At 37.2% G+C, this 15,671-nt stretch overlaps 1 protein-coding gene across 10 annotated transcripts in view; it reads left to right on the top strand.

Moving 5' to 3' along the window:
- LOC135677376 (protein PHYLLO, chloroplastic-like) overlaps positions 1-13,704 on the top strand; it is a 33,893-nt gene extending 20,189 nt beyond the window's left edge. For 4 of the 10 annotated variants that reach the window (XM_065189640.1, XM_065189639.1, XM_065189648.1 and 1 more), the window contains 12 exons: positions 1,867-1,992; positions 2,082-2,213; positions 2,325-2,442; positions 3,402-3,554; positions 3,637-3,897; positions 4,703-4,870; positions 6,131-6,274; positions 6,361-6,822; positions 7,991-8,299; positions 8,375-8,532; positions 10,095-10,202; positions 12,450-12,978. In XM_065189640.1, the coding sequence (XP_065045712.1) occupies positions 1,867-1,992; positions 2,082-2,213; positions 2,325-2,442; positions 3,402-3,554; positions 3,637-3,897; positions 4,703-4,870; positions 6,131-6,274; positions 6,361-6,822; positions 7,991-8,299; positions 8,375-8,532; positions 10,095-10,202; positions 12,450-12,705 (2,395 nt within the window). In that variant the 3' untranslated portion in view covers positions 12,706-12,978. Of the gene's footprint in view, positions 1-1,866; positions 1,993-2,081; positions 2,214-2,324; positions 2,443-3,401; positions 3,555-3,636; positions 3,898-4,702; positions 4,871-6,130; positions 6,275-6,360; positions 6,823-7,990; positions 8,300-8,374; positions 8,533-10,094; positions 10,203-12,449; positions 12,979-13,063; positions 13,156-13,247 lie in introns of those variants that run through there. The other 6 variants (XM_065189643.1, XM_065189641.1, XM_065189645.1 and 3 more) reach the window with 5 other exon arrangements.
- Positions 13,705-15,671: the final 1,967 nt, after the last annotated feature.

Raw genomic sequence — 15,671 nt, 5'->3', positions numbered from 1 at the left:
CAACCTGAAGAATTTTTTTATAAGTTTGATGGTGGACAAAATTACAAATCATATTTTTGACTCTATATAATATTGTTAGAGGCTAGCAGTTGCATATCAGATCTTTAAGAGTTTTTCCTAGAAGCATTGTTACAATCTGCTACCAGCTCATTATATCAATTATATTTGAAATATTTAAATTCTTACACAGCAATACCTATGTTCCATGACAATTTTGTAAACTCTTTTAAGCAGTAGCCCTATCTTCTCTATTTGTGTTAAATGGAATTCCTTGGTGACTAGTGACTATTTGTTTTACTTTATTATGAGGCAATTCACATCTGAAAGTTTCTGCCTCTTGATCACCAGTTTGGATCATTTTACTTCTCTTACTATGTTAGAGAACCTAGAAAATCATCCTTTTGCCTCAAGTTGATATCGACAAGAATGTCTAGCCAGATGTTCTCCTCTTCCATTACTGGTTTCTTTTTTTGTTTATATTCTCAGAGATCTATTCTGGTGTCTTAGAAGATTAAGTTACCTTGTTACCTTTTTTGCCCATGTTTTATTATTGCATTCCTTTTAGGAGTTGGAGCTTCTTAGATCTTCATACCAATGTGACAGTTATTTTCTCTTTTTTGGGGAAGTTAGTATATTTGGTGAAGATAATTTATCTCTTCAATTATATAATCCTCTTTTAGCTTCTGTGCAACTTCTAGTCATCTATTTCTGTCACCATGCTTTTCGTTGTTTGCTCATGTACAGAGTCTTTGCTCATGTTATTTGCAGATAATTTGAATGTTCAACTTGAATAGCATTTCAAAAGGAGGAATAATATGATGAGAGCCCAGTTGTGTTATTAAAATTCAGAAGTTCTATTGAGGAGATCTGAGTATTAGATTTAGATGAGGGAAAACATAAGAGATATTCAAAATAGTGGGAATTTGGACAAATAGTTGGAATTCTTGTAAGGTCCTGCAAATTTTAAGCAAAAGCTTCATTCATTGTATATCTTTTTAACCCTTCTTCATATGTAAATGTGAGTCTTTGGGAGAGTTGCAACAAGCTGATGGCTCAACATCCGTCAAATCTTCTAGCTTGCTTTATACATAAATACAGCAGGATTGTGCTTTGCAATAGATTTAGAACATGATTTATAATAGAAGCAGAAGTTTTTGATAACCTGATTCAACAACAGCTTAATGGTTCAAGTAATTATGTTAGTATTAATGTACTTCATAAGTAGTGTGTTGATTAGGGCCTTTTCAATCTCTTTAAATTTTAGCTGGCATGTGGATTGTTATCTTACTACCTGACTTGATTTTATAGATGCTGTAAAGCGGTGATTTTCATTGTACAAATAATTCATTTGGTTCAACAACTGTAGAAGCATATTCTTGATACACTATCTTTTAAATTAGAGTGACATCTGATTGTGGAGTAAATTCATTTAATCTACCGACATGCATAAGGTAGAATTTTTCCTTCCAAATGAGCCAGAATTCTTTTAAGACATCAGCAGAAGGGAGGACATGATTACTGTTTCAAGGATAAATTTCATTCTTTAGTTTGCAAGATGATTAAGGGATGCATCCTTGATGAATAATTTGGTGAGAGATCCTTATGCTTATTGAATAAGAAGAATGCTATATCTGTTGACAAGTATTAGGTGAGTTGAAATTAGCCTCTCATTGTCATGATGTGCAGCTATAATAAGAAATTAGCCTCCCTAAAATTTTCCAATGTACCTCTCATTATTCCTACCTATGAGATTTTGTAGATAAGAAATTAACTGTCTGATAGGTTTTTGGAAAATGTCATTGATTTTCAGGACAATTTATTCTTAAGACTTGCACTTTTGGCTTATTTCTTTATGGAATTTTGTAGTGTGAAACATTTGCTCGTGCGGACAAAGACCGAGCTTCATAATGCTTTATGCAAATGTCGGCAGCAACAGACTGATTGTGTAATTGAAGTTGAGAGCAGCATTGAGGGAAACACTTATTTTCATAGGTTTTGTTCTTACAAGGTCATTGCATTTGATTCAGAAATTAGTTATTTTAAATCTTAAAGCACTGAATTGTTTTTTTTCTTTCCTACAGCATAATGAGTAAATTTGCTTGTCAAGCTGCCAACCAAACACTGAATTTTCTGTTGGGACTCCCGCTTTCTGGAAGCTTAAACAATGGCCTATTTCTCAGCAAGATCGATAAGGTGGAGTACTCATTGTATAGGCAAGTTTCTCATCCATCACCTGTTATGGTTTGCCCACTGTTAACCTGATATAAATATCAGACATGAATTTTGTGGCCACTGACTATTTCAATATTCTTCTTTTGACCCAGAGTCCAACTTTTTACCCGGCTCACTTCAAGCCAAGTGAAAAATGATATAAAGAATTTCTTCCGTGAAGGTTTTGTTCTGAGAATATATTTGGACAATGCTACTGTAGGATTGGGTGAGGTTTGTCATGATTCAAGTTTTTTTTATCTTTACCTATTCTTATTTATTGGAAGTAGAAAAATGCATGATAAAAACAGTTGTTGATTACAGTTATTGGATGCTAGAAACCCTCCAATGAATAAGCATATAGATTCTGCCTTATGCCTCTCTGATTTTCAATATAGTTACTTATATACCCTCTTTCTAATGTTATTTAAAGCTGAAAATATGATGCACAATGATGTAAAAGTGAAGCCACACTATTACACAATTGCCATAATTTGGAGCTGCAAGCTCCAGGAATAAAGGACAAATCACATAAAATTTTCAGTATGGATTCTTCTTTTTCTATTGTAATAATTAATTTAAGGTTACTTCTTTTGAGTTGTTTGTTGGTGAGCTTTGGTATCATGTTAAGGTTGCTCATTCGCAATGTAGGTGACCAGGGTTTAAGTCATGAAAACAATGTCATTGCTTACAAGGGTACCGTTTGGTACATTGACCCTTCCTAAACCATGTATTAGGAAAGGCCTTGTGCACCGCTCTGCTCTTTTTTTCTCATTGGAGTTGTTCTATAGCTTCATATAAGCATTAATATAGAACTCTTGGATCAGTTTGTGCAGGTAGTTGAACCAAGCTTAACAATTACTTTCATCTTAGAATCTTATCTATCTCCACCGTAAATTATATAGAGCTTGAGATTAACCTCATTGAAGACCATGCAATTTTATAAAAGAAATGTATTATGTTTTATAGAACTGTATGTTTATGAATACAACTATTGAAAATTGTTGATTCATGCTAGAAAACTCTTATTAAACAGTTTGACAATGGTTAGTGCAGCCACTAGCTGCACTTGCACCATACACTATTGTTTGCATCTCTTCACATTTCAAACAAAACAAAAATGTTTTTGTCAGAAGATTCTTCTTAGATATAGCACATACGTGATTAAAAAGTAATGGTCGACATTTCAACAGGTTGCCCCAATTGAGATCCATGCAGAGGATCTTTTAGATGTTGAAGAGCAGCTAAAGTTCATGGCTCATAAGTTAGAAGGATCTGGAATAAGTTTTGTTCCATTGCTCAAAGGCTCATTCTCTCAGTGGATCTGGAAAGCCTTAGGAATTCCGGTCAGTGTTCATTTGAAAACTTGTACTCTGTTGCAGATGCATTCATTCTAATAGCTTATAGGCTTCCCTTTTTGTTTTTCAGCCTTCATCTCTTTTTCCAAGTGTTAGGTGTGGAATAGAGATGGCAATACTTAATGCCATAGCAGCAAGACAGGGCTCTGGATTTTTGGATGTGATCTCTGGTTACATGAGCTCTTCAAGAGAAACTCAGCTGGTTGCAGGTGTTAATGGTTCAAAACAGATACAAATATGTGCACTTGTTGATCACAGCGGTACTCCTAAAGAGATAGCCGATGTTGTGTCTCAGCTGGTTGATGAGGGTTTCAGTACAATAAAACTGAAGGTGCCATTGACTCCAAATAAATGTCTATGATATCCAAGTTTGTGTGACAAATTCCTGCTAATACTAATCATGTTCATCAAACAGTAAATTATTTTGCATAGCATTTAGTTTCCAGTTGCTCTAAATACACAATACTTTATGGTTCTTTAAGTTAAGCATTTAAATTTTGGCATCAGACTTTACAATAGTCAGCAGTATGACCAAGATGCCACTCTGGTTGTGGTTGGTATAGGTTGGAAAAATAACAAAAGAAAATAGTTATTAATCTAGCATTCGGAGCCTTTGAGGCTAGCCCTCATCAGCTATATCCAGGTGAGTTTGCCAGAGAGAGAGGGGGCACATGTGGCCAGCCAAATCTTGTGGTGATGGCAGCATCAAAAGGTGGTGGAAGAGAAAGGAAGAGAGGGTCAGCAGGAAGAAGAGGTAGGTTTCCCAGGGAAGAAACGGTTAATACATCACAGTTTTCCACCAGAGTGAAACCAGTTGGGTTTCACCCGATTTGGTTGGAGCCAGTTGGATATCAACCTGTTTAGGTTGCAGCCAGTCTTAAATTGTTTGTCGCAGTTTGCTGTGTACAATTTCTGTGACCCCGTTTGCTGCATACTGCTGGAAACTGCATAGCCTACTTGGTCCCTAGTCAAACCAACACATACTGCCCAGTACAGCCATATACCATATTACCAGAATCCAAGCTTTTATTTCATTGTTATTGATGTTCCTGTTTTTGATGATTAATAAATTTGTTAACTTCATTCTATTCTAGCTGGATGTGTATTAATTATGAACTACATTGTACTTGCTACAGGTAGCACGAAGAGAAAATCCTGTTGAAGATGCAGAAGTCATTCAAGTTATCAGACAAAAGGTTGGATATGAAGTGAAAATCCGTGTTGATGCGAATCGGAGGTGGACATACGAAGAGGCAATGCAATTTGGATCTTGCGTAAAATGTCTCGACTTACAGTACATTGAGGTATAACATTGTGGCATTCCAATCTTTTAGAAATATAGTTAAAACTATTAATAAGATAAATTGATTTCCTTTGTGGAATTTGTATATATGGTGCCTAGTATTTCAGTTTCATGGGACGAGATATGCATTAATTGGATATGACATACCTGACCCTCAGCACAGGCCATGGTGCAACAAGGAACCTTGTTGTCTTGTTATGTGTCTAATGGCAAGAACCAACACAGTATGTGCAATATATGCTGTCTTTAACATACAAGTGATCAAAATGTTAACTCATATGAGAGGAGCAAATTCTCTTAAATACTTAGTAAAGCTGTGTTTTTGGTATCCCTTGATTGTAGTTGTATTTTGAGAAGATATTGTCTCCTTATGGCTGTTAACATTATTGGCCCTCAGTTTATGATGACAGAATTTGGTCATGCCAGTTCTAACTTATGTTTCATAGTGGCACTAATATGCCGCTATGGTGATACCAACCATGCAGATCAAGCCGGCGCATTTTTTTGATACTGGTATTTTGCCGTACACCATTCCATGCTGGCTGATACATGCAACAATAAAATTCATGGTTGCTAGGAGCCTATGACAGATCCAACTGTGCTATATATGCTATTGAGAAGTGATATTTCATCACTCGGTCCCCCACTGCACAAAAAAACTGAGAACAAAGAAGTCATTCTCATTCTTGATGTGTGCATGAAGGATTCTTGCCAAGCATCATGTTGAATATTCATTCTGCATGTTTTACCATTGTTATGTGTAGCATAATGGGTACAACGTTATGGTTTGCAAGGACATGAGCCATGTGTCAGCTCTCAGCAGCTGTGCCAGGTTGAAATTACTAGAAGGATAAGAAGTAAAGCATTATATAGGACATTTATTGGTTCTGATGGCTGACATGACCTTTTACCACAAACACAACGGAAAGAAAAAAAGGGCAAGCATGGCCTATATTGTCCTTTTTTATATCACCAACTGAAGTTAATTTATCTTTTCCATATTCTTTTTATATGCAGATCTCAAATATAACATGACAAAATGACACTCGATCAATAAGATGGTTCAAGTATATTTGATAAGCATTGGATCTATGTATTCATGGTGGACAGATAGCAACTAACATAACTATTGTTTTAGTAATGTTAATGAGGTCTTTATTGGCAACTGGATAGAAATTTTTGTTTCTCTTCCTGTTCTGGGTATATCTTCTTTTTTCTCTTCTCGTCAGATCAAGCATCTTTGTTATTTTTATTGTTTCAGGAACCTGTTTGTCAAGAAGTTGATATTGTCAAATTTTGTGACAAAAGTGGCTTGCCAGTGGCATTAGATGAGACAATCGACAATCTTAGTGGAGATTTCCTCCATGAACTAAAAAAGTTTGTTCATCCAGGAATTGTTGCTATAGTGAGTGAAACTATCAGAACTTAAAAGGGAAAAAATAATTCTTGTTTCATTAGGTACATTACCTGAATTTCATTTTAATTTCTCAGGTCATCAAACCAAGTGTTGTTGGAGGATTTGAAAGGGCATCACTCATTGCAAAATGGGCTCAGTTGCATGAGAAGATGGCCGTTGTCAGTAGTGCTTTTGAAAGTAGTATAAGCTTATCGACATACATACAATATGCATGCTATCTTGAAGAACAGAATGCTGAAATTTGCAGAATAAAAGGAAGAACACCAGATGCAGCCATAGCCCATGGCCTTGGAACATATTGTTGGTTAAAGGAAGATGTAACTTCCAGAGGTATAGATATCTGCATACGACCATACAGTGACAGAATGGTAGCCTCTGTAGAAGATGCTCGGAATTTCATTCAGTGTGTCCAAATCAACAAAGGGAGTATCCAGAGGAACTACTCTAGCGAACCAGTTAGATCTTATCACATAAAAGTTGATGGAGATTATTTTAGCTGTTCATTCAAGTTGCAAGAGGCTGGTGAAAATATAGATGTAAGAAATTTTTCTCTAGAATTTCTTGCCACATATTAGGTGTTTTCATCATTGAAACCATACTCTTAAGTCTAACCACACCATAGCCATCAAAAGAGGATAAAAGATGATATAAAATGTTTATTGAACCCAATCCGGTACAAGGACTGGCTTGCTACAAGTGCTCCTTATGCCAGCACCGGGCCAATACTATATATGCTGCAGCATGTGGGCTGTGCTGTCCAAAACAGGTTGGACAGCCCATGTCAAATGCTCGTACATCCTTAGCAAAGCTTTGTGTCTGTGATGACATCATGCTGGTCTCGTCAATTGGCTTGTGTTTGGACAAGAAACACGGTTATCTCTACCAGTACATTTAGATGAGATAGTGCTTCATATTTTCTTGACAAAAGGACCAGCAGTAGAACCAACATATGTAGGGTATTCTCCTTCTTGCATGATCAACAATTGCTGCCATTTCTCCATCTAGATTCTTATCTATTAAAACAATCATATATTCATTTTGCCACTAGAACCATCTCAGTATTGTAATATAGATATGGATCAAAATGTAAAGATTCATTAGAACATCAGAATAATCTGTGTTTACAAACTCCTCCATAGGAAGGAATATTATTTGCTTTAGCAAATACTTTGATGAATATGCTGAAATTTGATATTCTTTTATGCATATGATAAGCTAAAAGGCAACTATACCAAGTATTTTGGCAAGAATGTTTTATATGGTACTGCTATTGGAAGTCAATTATTAAGCCCCTTGCTTCCAGGCTTGCACATATAAACTATGTTCACTATCCAGTTTCTATATTCGTTGACCGGCAATGTTAGTTCCACTCCTCACCACCTCTTACACTATTGCAGCAAGGTTGGATTTATAGTTTAGTGGAAACCAAGTCTTTCAGTTATGAAATTTTAGACCATGAATCATTATGCAGTATCAAGAATCGCCATTTGATTAATATGCATGTTGAGATGTTAGTCTCAAATCTGTATATACATGTCAGTCCTCATTCTCTCCTTCAGTCACATGACAAACCATGATACTGTTACCAATAGCTATCTTTCTGTTTTTTCAACTACCAGCATGTGATAAATCAGTATAGAAATAATAGTTCAAGATCTTAACATGATATATTTCCTCAAAACTTTGAGCTAAATGGTATTTCAGTTGATGCAGAATATAACAATTGTCTATCTTCATGGCTTCTTGGGCACAAGCCAAGACTGGATCCCAATCATGAAGGGTGTATCAGCGACTGCACATTGCATTTCCATTGACCTTCCTGGCCATGGGGAATCACAGGTGCAATTTAGTATGGATAAGAGATCAAAACAAGGAATTGATTTATCAGTCGAATCTGTTGCGGATATGTTGCTGAAGTTGATCTCTAGTGTCACTACGGGAGGGGTCATTCTTGTCGGCTATTCAATGGGTGCAAGGATTGCACTACACATGGCACTCAAATTCAAAGAAAAGGTATTCTGAGGGAAACATTTAGTATTCCTTTTCCATGATGAAGTTTAAAAACTAATATGACTCTGATTCATCAAGGTCATGGGAGCTGTCATAGTTTCGGGAAGCCCAGGATTAAGGGACAAAACAGTTAGAAAAATCCGTGGTGCCCAAGATGAATCAAGGGCTCGTTTTTTAGTGGAACATGGTTTGCACAGCTTTCTGGAGACATGGTACTCAGGCAGCCTATGGAAAAGGTGACTGCTTTTCTGAGTATTCTTAAATCTTCTGGCAGGTTATTATCCCCAATTAAGTAATTAAGTGACACAGTTACTCCAAATGAATTGCTTAATCACATATTTGTCTTTCTCATGAATGTAGATATATTGACATTTAATTTTTTTTATTCTAACCAAGGTTTGCAATATCAAATGATACCGTCCGGTACGGGCGGTATGTACCGGTCCATCAGCAGACCGGTACATGGACCGCTCGCTACCGAGCAGTAGCATCGATTGAGGTCGTTATCGTCGACGGTGACCGAGGGAGAAGAAAGAGGGAGAAAGTGAAAGAAGAGGCAGAAGGGAAAGAAAGAAATAAGAAAAAACAAAAAAGGAGAACCTGAGATCGGTGCTGCTGTCCTCGTCTGCGGCGACTTCTCATCCGCGCGCGGGGAGAAGAGTATTGGCACTGCGGGGCGAAGAGAGGCGATGCCTCAGCGAAATTTCTTTCTTTTTTTTTTTTCTATGACGTCGCCTCGCGTGGGGTGAAGAGCGGTATATCGAAATATACCGCTCGGTATACAGTACCATACCGTACCGAGCATATCTCGAAATTTCAGTATGGTACAAAATTTCAATCCTTGATTCTAACCACCAATACTAATGTGGTTATAAGTGGACAACTTATCGACATTTTAAGTTGTTAATTTAGAAAATTAGTACTAAATAAGGGATCTTGTTGCTACAACCCAAAATTAATTTGCAGCACTTGATTTTGAATTGGAAAAAGCCAGTAAAGTCCACTTGTTACTGTAGTGACATCTCGCAACAAAATGAGCTGTTTTCAGCTCAGTGTTTTTAGACAACTATACAATCTTGTCCAATAGAAAACATCCTACCGATCCTGCAGCAGGCTGAAAACTGCTGAAACTGGGTCGATATGCCCGAACACCTCTGAAGACACTGAGATTTACTAACTCATGTGCCAGAAAATAGCTAGCACTAGAGCCTTTCACTATATGGAATATGAGATTTAAATGCATTGCGAAATTAATTAAGTTGTCACAATATTGTTACCCATTCTTTTTTTTTAATTACTATTTGTTATAGAAGAGGATAGATAGATATGCATATTGATGAATATGTGTAGAAACAACATCCACACACAGTAATGTCACTAATACCAAGAGTACATGATTTCTGTACCCCAGAATGGTACATGCGACATGAGATGAACCTCACAAACTATGGTTGGAATCCATGATTCCTAAGACGCCATCTTATCCTTTCCTGTTTCCAAGATCATGTTGCAAGCAGGTGATGTCAGTCCTACTTTAGGTGTAAATGGACTTGGAAAGTTTTCTGGTCATTGGACAATTCTCTAAAGTGGTCTTATATTAGTTGCATGTCCAAACAAAACAATTTTTTGTAGGCTTTAAAAGGTCATATTGAAGTGTGAAACAGTTATTTAAATAAGATCCCTTATTTCTGCATTTATAGCCTAACTTGTCAGTACATATTTCATTTGTATTGCATCTGTAAAATCATATTAAGATTTATTTAGATGATTATTTAACAAGTACATGCCTCTTTTTCAGCTTAAGAGATCATCCTCACTTCAGCTATATTAGGAGCACTCGCGACAGGCATAATGACATACAAGGGCTTGCAGAAATTCTCTCTAGCTTAAGCATTGGAAAGCAACTGTAAGTGTATCATTTCCCTAGCTAATTTTCTAGCAAGTATGACTATTAATATTACACCACAAACCAAGGACTGTCATATAGTGTACCAGATCCACATCGGTCACTGGCCATGCTGGTACATCCAGCTCAGTACCAATGTACCAACACATGGTACACTGGTACATACTGTGGTTCCAAAGATGAAGAAGAAGGGAAGGAGAAGAGGAAGGCACAATAGAGGAGGACGAAGAAAAAGGAAGAGAGGAAGAAGAATAGGCGATGTAGGAAGAGGAGGAAAAGGAAGAAAGGGAGGCGGTAGAGGAAGACGAGGGAGAAAGAAAAGGAAGAAGAGGAAGCAGTAAAGGAGGAGGAAGGAAGAAGAGGAGGTAAAGAGATGGGAGTGTATTGTATGATGGAAAGATGCTGGTGAAAGGTAGCGGCAACGACCTCGAATGACAATGGCAACAGTAGTGACTTCACGAGAAGAGGGCTCTCATTCACGAGCCCTAATTGCTATTTTATGTTTTCTTTTTCTTTTTAAATATCGAGTTGGACGAGCCTCACAACTGTGTTAGGTTTCTTTTCTATTTTTCCTTGAATTGGGCCGTATCGCCCGAAACATGATCGGTCCATGTACCAATCCATGCCTGAATCGATATGTACTGCCCATTTCATACCATATCAGGTGGTATGATAGTCGTCGCCTTAAACTATGAAGCACTAAGGGTTCTTTGTTTTTGTCTTTATACAAAATATGTTATCCTTCATGCATAGAAATTACTTTTCCCTATGAAGGAAAGATAAGGAGATGTTTACATTTGGTTTATTGTCATCTTAATAGTCTTTTGTTTGTGTCCTTTTGATCAATATCCTCAAGCCTAACAATGTTTTTTTTTTCAAAGATTATTTGAAATATAGATTGTTTTCTCAGTTGATACCACTCACTATGGGTGGTTTGTGCTAGTAAAGTATTAGAACATGGACTGCCCAGTATCAGTGGTGGCATTCCCCAAACTAAAGTGGGCAGTGGTATGTTGATTGGTACAGGTTAATTTCAAATCTAGTATAGATTTAGTGCAGTTTAGGGTTCTAGCACATTGCTAATTAAGTTCATACCTAGTTTCAGCCAGCCAGTTCCAAAATTGGCTTATTTTTCAAGTGGGAATTGCTTCATCATGTACACCATCCAATAGACATCCACTCCTAGGACCTAACTGAGCTCATCTTGCCGAAAAATGCAAGGTTTATAACATATAATCACATAAAACAAAGTTTCAAAAGCTACAAATTTGTAACTTCGAATTTGGTGCACTGGGCCTTCCAATCCTCATTCCATTAATCTGGTTTAGGGTCTACTTACGGATCATTGTATTGCTTTTGAAAGCTTCAACATTGCTGCTAGTGGGCCTTCCAGTTCTCCTTGCCATCAATCCAGTTTTAGATTTACTTGATGAGACATTTTATTGCTTTTGAAAATTTATATATTGGTTTTGATTCATTGAGCTAACATATTTTTGTCAAGTTATGATGTATTGTTGATACATTTTCTTAACTCATTAAGTTATCGGATCTTGTTGATATCGTCTTTTGTTGAGATATTTTTGCTCATTGTACTTTATTATATCTTAAAAGAATATGTATGAATATGATTCAAATTGTAGATGATACAAAAATCATTCAAAACCACTCAGAAGTCAGAACCACTAAAAACATAAAAGAAAGATAGTTCTCTAGTTGGTCCAGCATCAGGTCAAGCGTATCGACACTCTATGCATATGATACCCAACCATTCCAAAAGGGGATTGATATGTGGTTGGTATGCAATACAGAAATTCTTGATTGGAAATTTTGGCACTTTTTAATATTTTTAATATGTAAAACAAATGCTAGCAGGGATGAGTTCTGTATCAATTTGAGCCAATTCTATATACCTACTTATATACCTAAATGCTAAAGTTAACAGTTTTCTCGAAAAAAGGCTGTGTTCTGAGTTTAAGAATCTTGACATGTAATTGTTGCAAGATCCCTTACCATGAAAACTCTGTTTTCATATAACTAGATTGCTCATAGTCTTCTGCTACATAGATGATCCTGGCAGAAAATAACTATTGCTTGCAAGTGATATTCTCTGGGTTCATTGATTAAATGGTACCGGATACCAAGGAAGAACCACCACTGTTGTTGTAGAGCTTAGCTTTAGTTAATGCACAAAATTTAATGGCCAATAATTATAATAAATTTAAGTTACAATCTCTTGTTTCATGCTAGGTCACTGTGGGAGGACTTGAGACATTTGCAAACTCCTCTTCTGTTCATTGTGGGAGAAATGGATGCAAAGTTCAGAAAGATTGCTCAACATATGTGCAGTGAAATCAGAGACTGTTCTAAAGATGATCCCCACCAACAACAAAAACTATATGATACAATCATTGTTCCAGACTGTGGGCATGCTGTGCATTTGGAGAACCCTCTCCCTGTGATTAATGCAATTAGGAAATTTGTAACATCTTTTGAACAGAGATGATCCTGATGAAATCCTACTTGGTTTAACTAGCATCAAGCTAGTAGAGCTTTTCATTTGTAGGGATACTGTTTATGGGGTTCTCCGTCGCACGTCACAAAGCCAGATTAACATATGACAAATTTTGTAGCCTTTTCTGTGATAGCCGGCCATGTTACTTTTCATTTGTAGGGATACTGTTTATTTTTGCACAGTACATCTGATGATCTTGTAATTTATGACTCCTATTGCTTGTTTGGCGATTGAGCAAAACTATGCAGATCTGCTTCTCTTCTACATGGTAGTAGTTCCTGTGACTCTGGATACTTAGAACATGAAATTAAGCAGTGGTTACGTTACATAACTGTTCAATGTGTTCCAGGTTTGATGAGGATTTTGGTGAGATTATTGAGCTTACTTGCTCCTGTTACCAGCTCGGCCACAAGCGATCTCAATCATGGCTTGGGACCTCAGGTACGATGTCCATTTCTCCACAGGGATTAGGTAGGGGGATCATCCATGACTATATTTTGATAGAATCGATTATATAAACATAATTGTTCAAGGTGTTTCAGGTTGGATTATGATTAAACGGATCACTGAGCTACTGACTCCTGTTAGCAGCTTCATCTTGAGATCTCAATAGAAGCTATAAGACCTCAAGCATGTGACGCCTGAACAAGAATAGCTTGGAGGTCTTCCATATCCTTGTTCAACTACAGCAGTTCAAGAGGAGGCTAAAGCTGACGGTAACAACAGCTAAGGTTGGGAATTCGAAATACTAAATGCTAAAATACTATATCCCTTTAAGACTCATCCAATGTGGCTAACATCATTTGAAGAGAAGAGAATAAATGTGGCTACTATCGATAAGGGAAATATTTGTGTAATCAACATCCATAAAGGCTCATTTATGTTGCTCGAGCGTCCAAGGTTTTCTGTACACATTCAACAAGGTTGTATGAATTTTGGATGTTGGCATGCAGTATGTGAATTGGTTAGGTTTGGTCATCTCCCTTCAAATCATGATGTTAATGTCATTCAGTATAATCTCATTGTTAGATCTCCGCTAGCCATCAGACCACACTGTTAAAGTTCACCTGAGATGTGCCACATCTTGACAAAAGGTTCTTCCTTGAGTTAGGATTTGCCCACAAACTGCCCACATCTTAGCTCAAGTTCTGTACTCCACAAACAAAAAAGAACATAATAATGGTATCCCATCAACTTCATCTTCTTGTTTTGGATTTGCCCACTAAAACTGGTCCTTACTTTCCCTCGCAGTTCAATACCCTTTTGCACATGGATTGGTGGGCACAGATATCGTCACGATAACATTGCAAAGGAGATACTTTTATTAGTGTTCTTTAAGATCAAGGTTCATGGGTTGGTGCAGCACAAGAAAAAATGGCCCCTGGACCTAACTATGACACACAAAGTTGCTCTGCAAAGGTTGAGATAAAGAATGGCCCTGATCCCCTAGTAGATGGTGCAGAATTTATCCCATCCCATCTCATCCTGATGTTGTGTTTAGGAGCTATAACATCACCTCCCTCATGCGAAGCAATATTTTTCAAACAAATCCTCATTCCATCTTTCATAAGTTATTCCTGGCTATTTATTTATGTTCCTCATACTATGAAAGAGGCATTAAAGTTGGTCATGACTATAAATTATGGAGAATTCCTGATTTCTCTCTCTACTCTGGGGTTCATGATGTGCCAGTGTACTCAAACCTAGTAGCTTTCGTAATATTTTTGCGCAAGCCCAATCATTAAGAGCATACACTTATTATACCAAGGATGAACATTTAAAACTTCAAACATGCGTTTTGTAGTCTGGACATAGTATTTCATACTGCTTGCTTCCTTTAATGCCTGGGCTAGAAAAACTTCGAGGTACGGTTAACGAATGATTTTGATTATGGATAATCACTTGAGAACACACACGATAATGCCAGAGATTAAAATGTACAAATATCTTATATATCTTTTTATCGGAGGAAAAACTCATCCTCCAATCGTAGCTTATCACGTGGTTATCATCTCAACAGAGAGAGTGAGCTTCAGACTAAAATGATATGATAGTCACCTATCTATATTATAGAATATTTTCTTAGGCTTGGCTCACTATAAAAGCCCACCAATCTACTAATCTAATGTTACGGATGTCAGTTACTATTCACTCATAACCCCACTTCTACTTTGGTCCTAACTTAAGCATCGGAAGAATCAAAACGAGCACCCCACTCAACTCTAGTCATCTTGTAGGTTGATATTCAGGCAAGCATTTGAGCTGCCTCCTTAGGTTCCTACACACATGGCCCAAGATCAAATCATATCACCAATAAACACTTCATCATTTTAGCGCTAGAAGAAGGGTCTCATATCGTATGAGTGTCAAATTAATCTACTCAATGGGCACTCAAGTGAGGGTGTACCACCACCAACCTATAGCATGTTCATTAAGGGAGGTCAATAGTCGACCTTTCAAACTCTCGATGCCAGTACCTCTGCCTAGACTCTAATGCAATATTGGTACCTATTTAACTACCTCAATCTCTCTCCTTTTATGGTGACATTGACCTATATGCTAGTGCCGATCGAGGTTTTTATGAACCTTACTCAATAGCTTCAAACATTGACAAGGATGAGATGTAGTCAATCATGTTTTTACTACCACAACTGGCTCAATTGGCACCTATCATCCCTTAGCAGTCGATGGCATCGTAAACCCTAAAGGAACTGCCTTGATCTATCTTGATACAAGTAGTGGCCAAGCCAAATATTAACGGACTTCATATCGAAGCTAACATTATCAAGCCCGATCAATGAGGTTGTTTTCCCCACATGGACTCTCTTCATCAATGGTTTAGTGACCATAGAGGGAGAAGGTGCTAAGCTTGCACTCAAGAGGCTTAATGCATATGTCCAAGCAAGCGGTCCACTTCATATTCAAAATATAATGAGGAGTACGAGGCCCTACTATCC

Source organism: Musa acuminata, chromosome BXJ1-6, assembly GCF_036884655.1.
Source record: "Musa acuminata AAA Group cultivar baxijiao chromosome BXJ1-6, Cavendish_Baxijiao_AAA, whole genome shotgun sequence".
NCBI classification, from domain to species: domain Eukaryota; kingdom Viridiplantae; phylum Streptophyta; class Magnoliopsida; order Zingiberales; family Musaceae; genus Musa; species Musa acuminata.
This window is presented reverse-complemented; position numbering and strand designations above follow the sequence as displayed.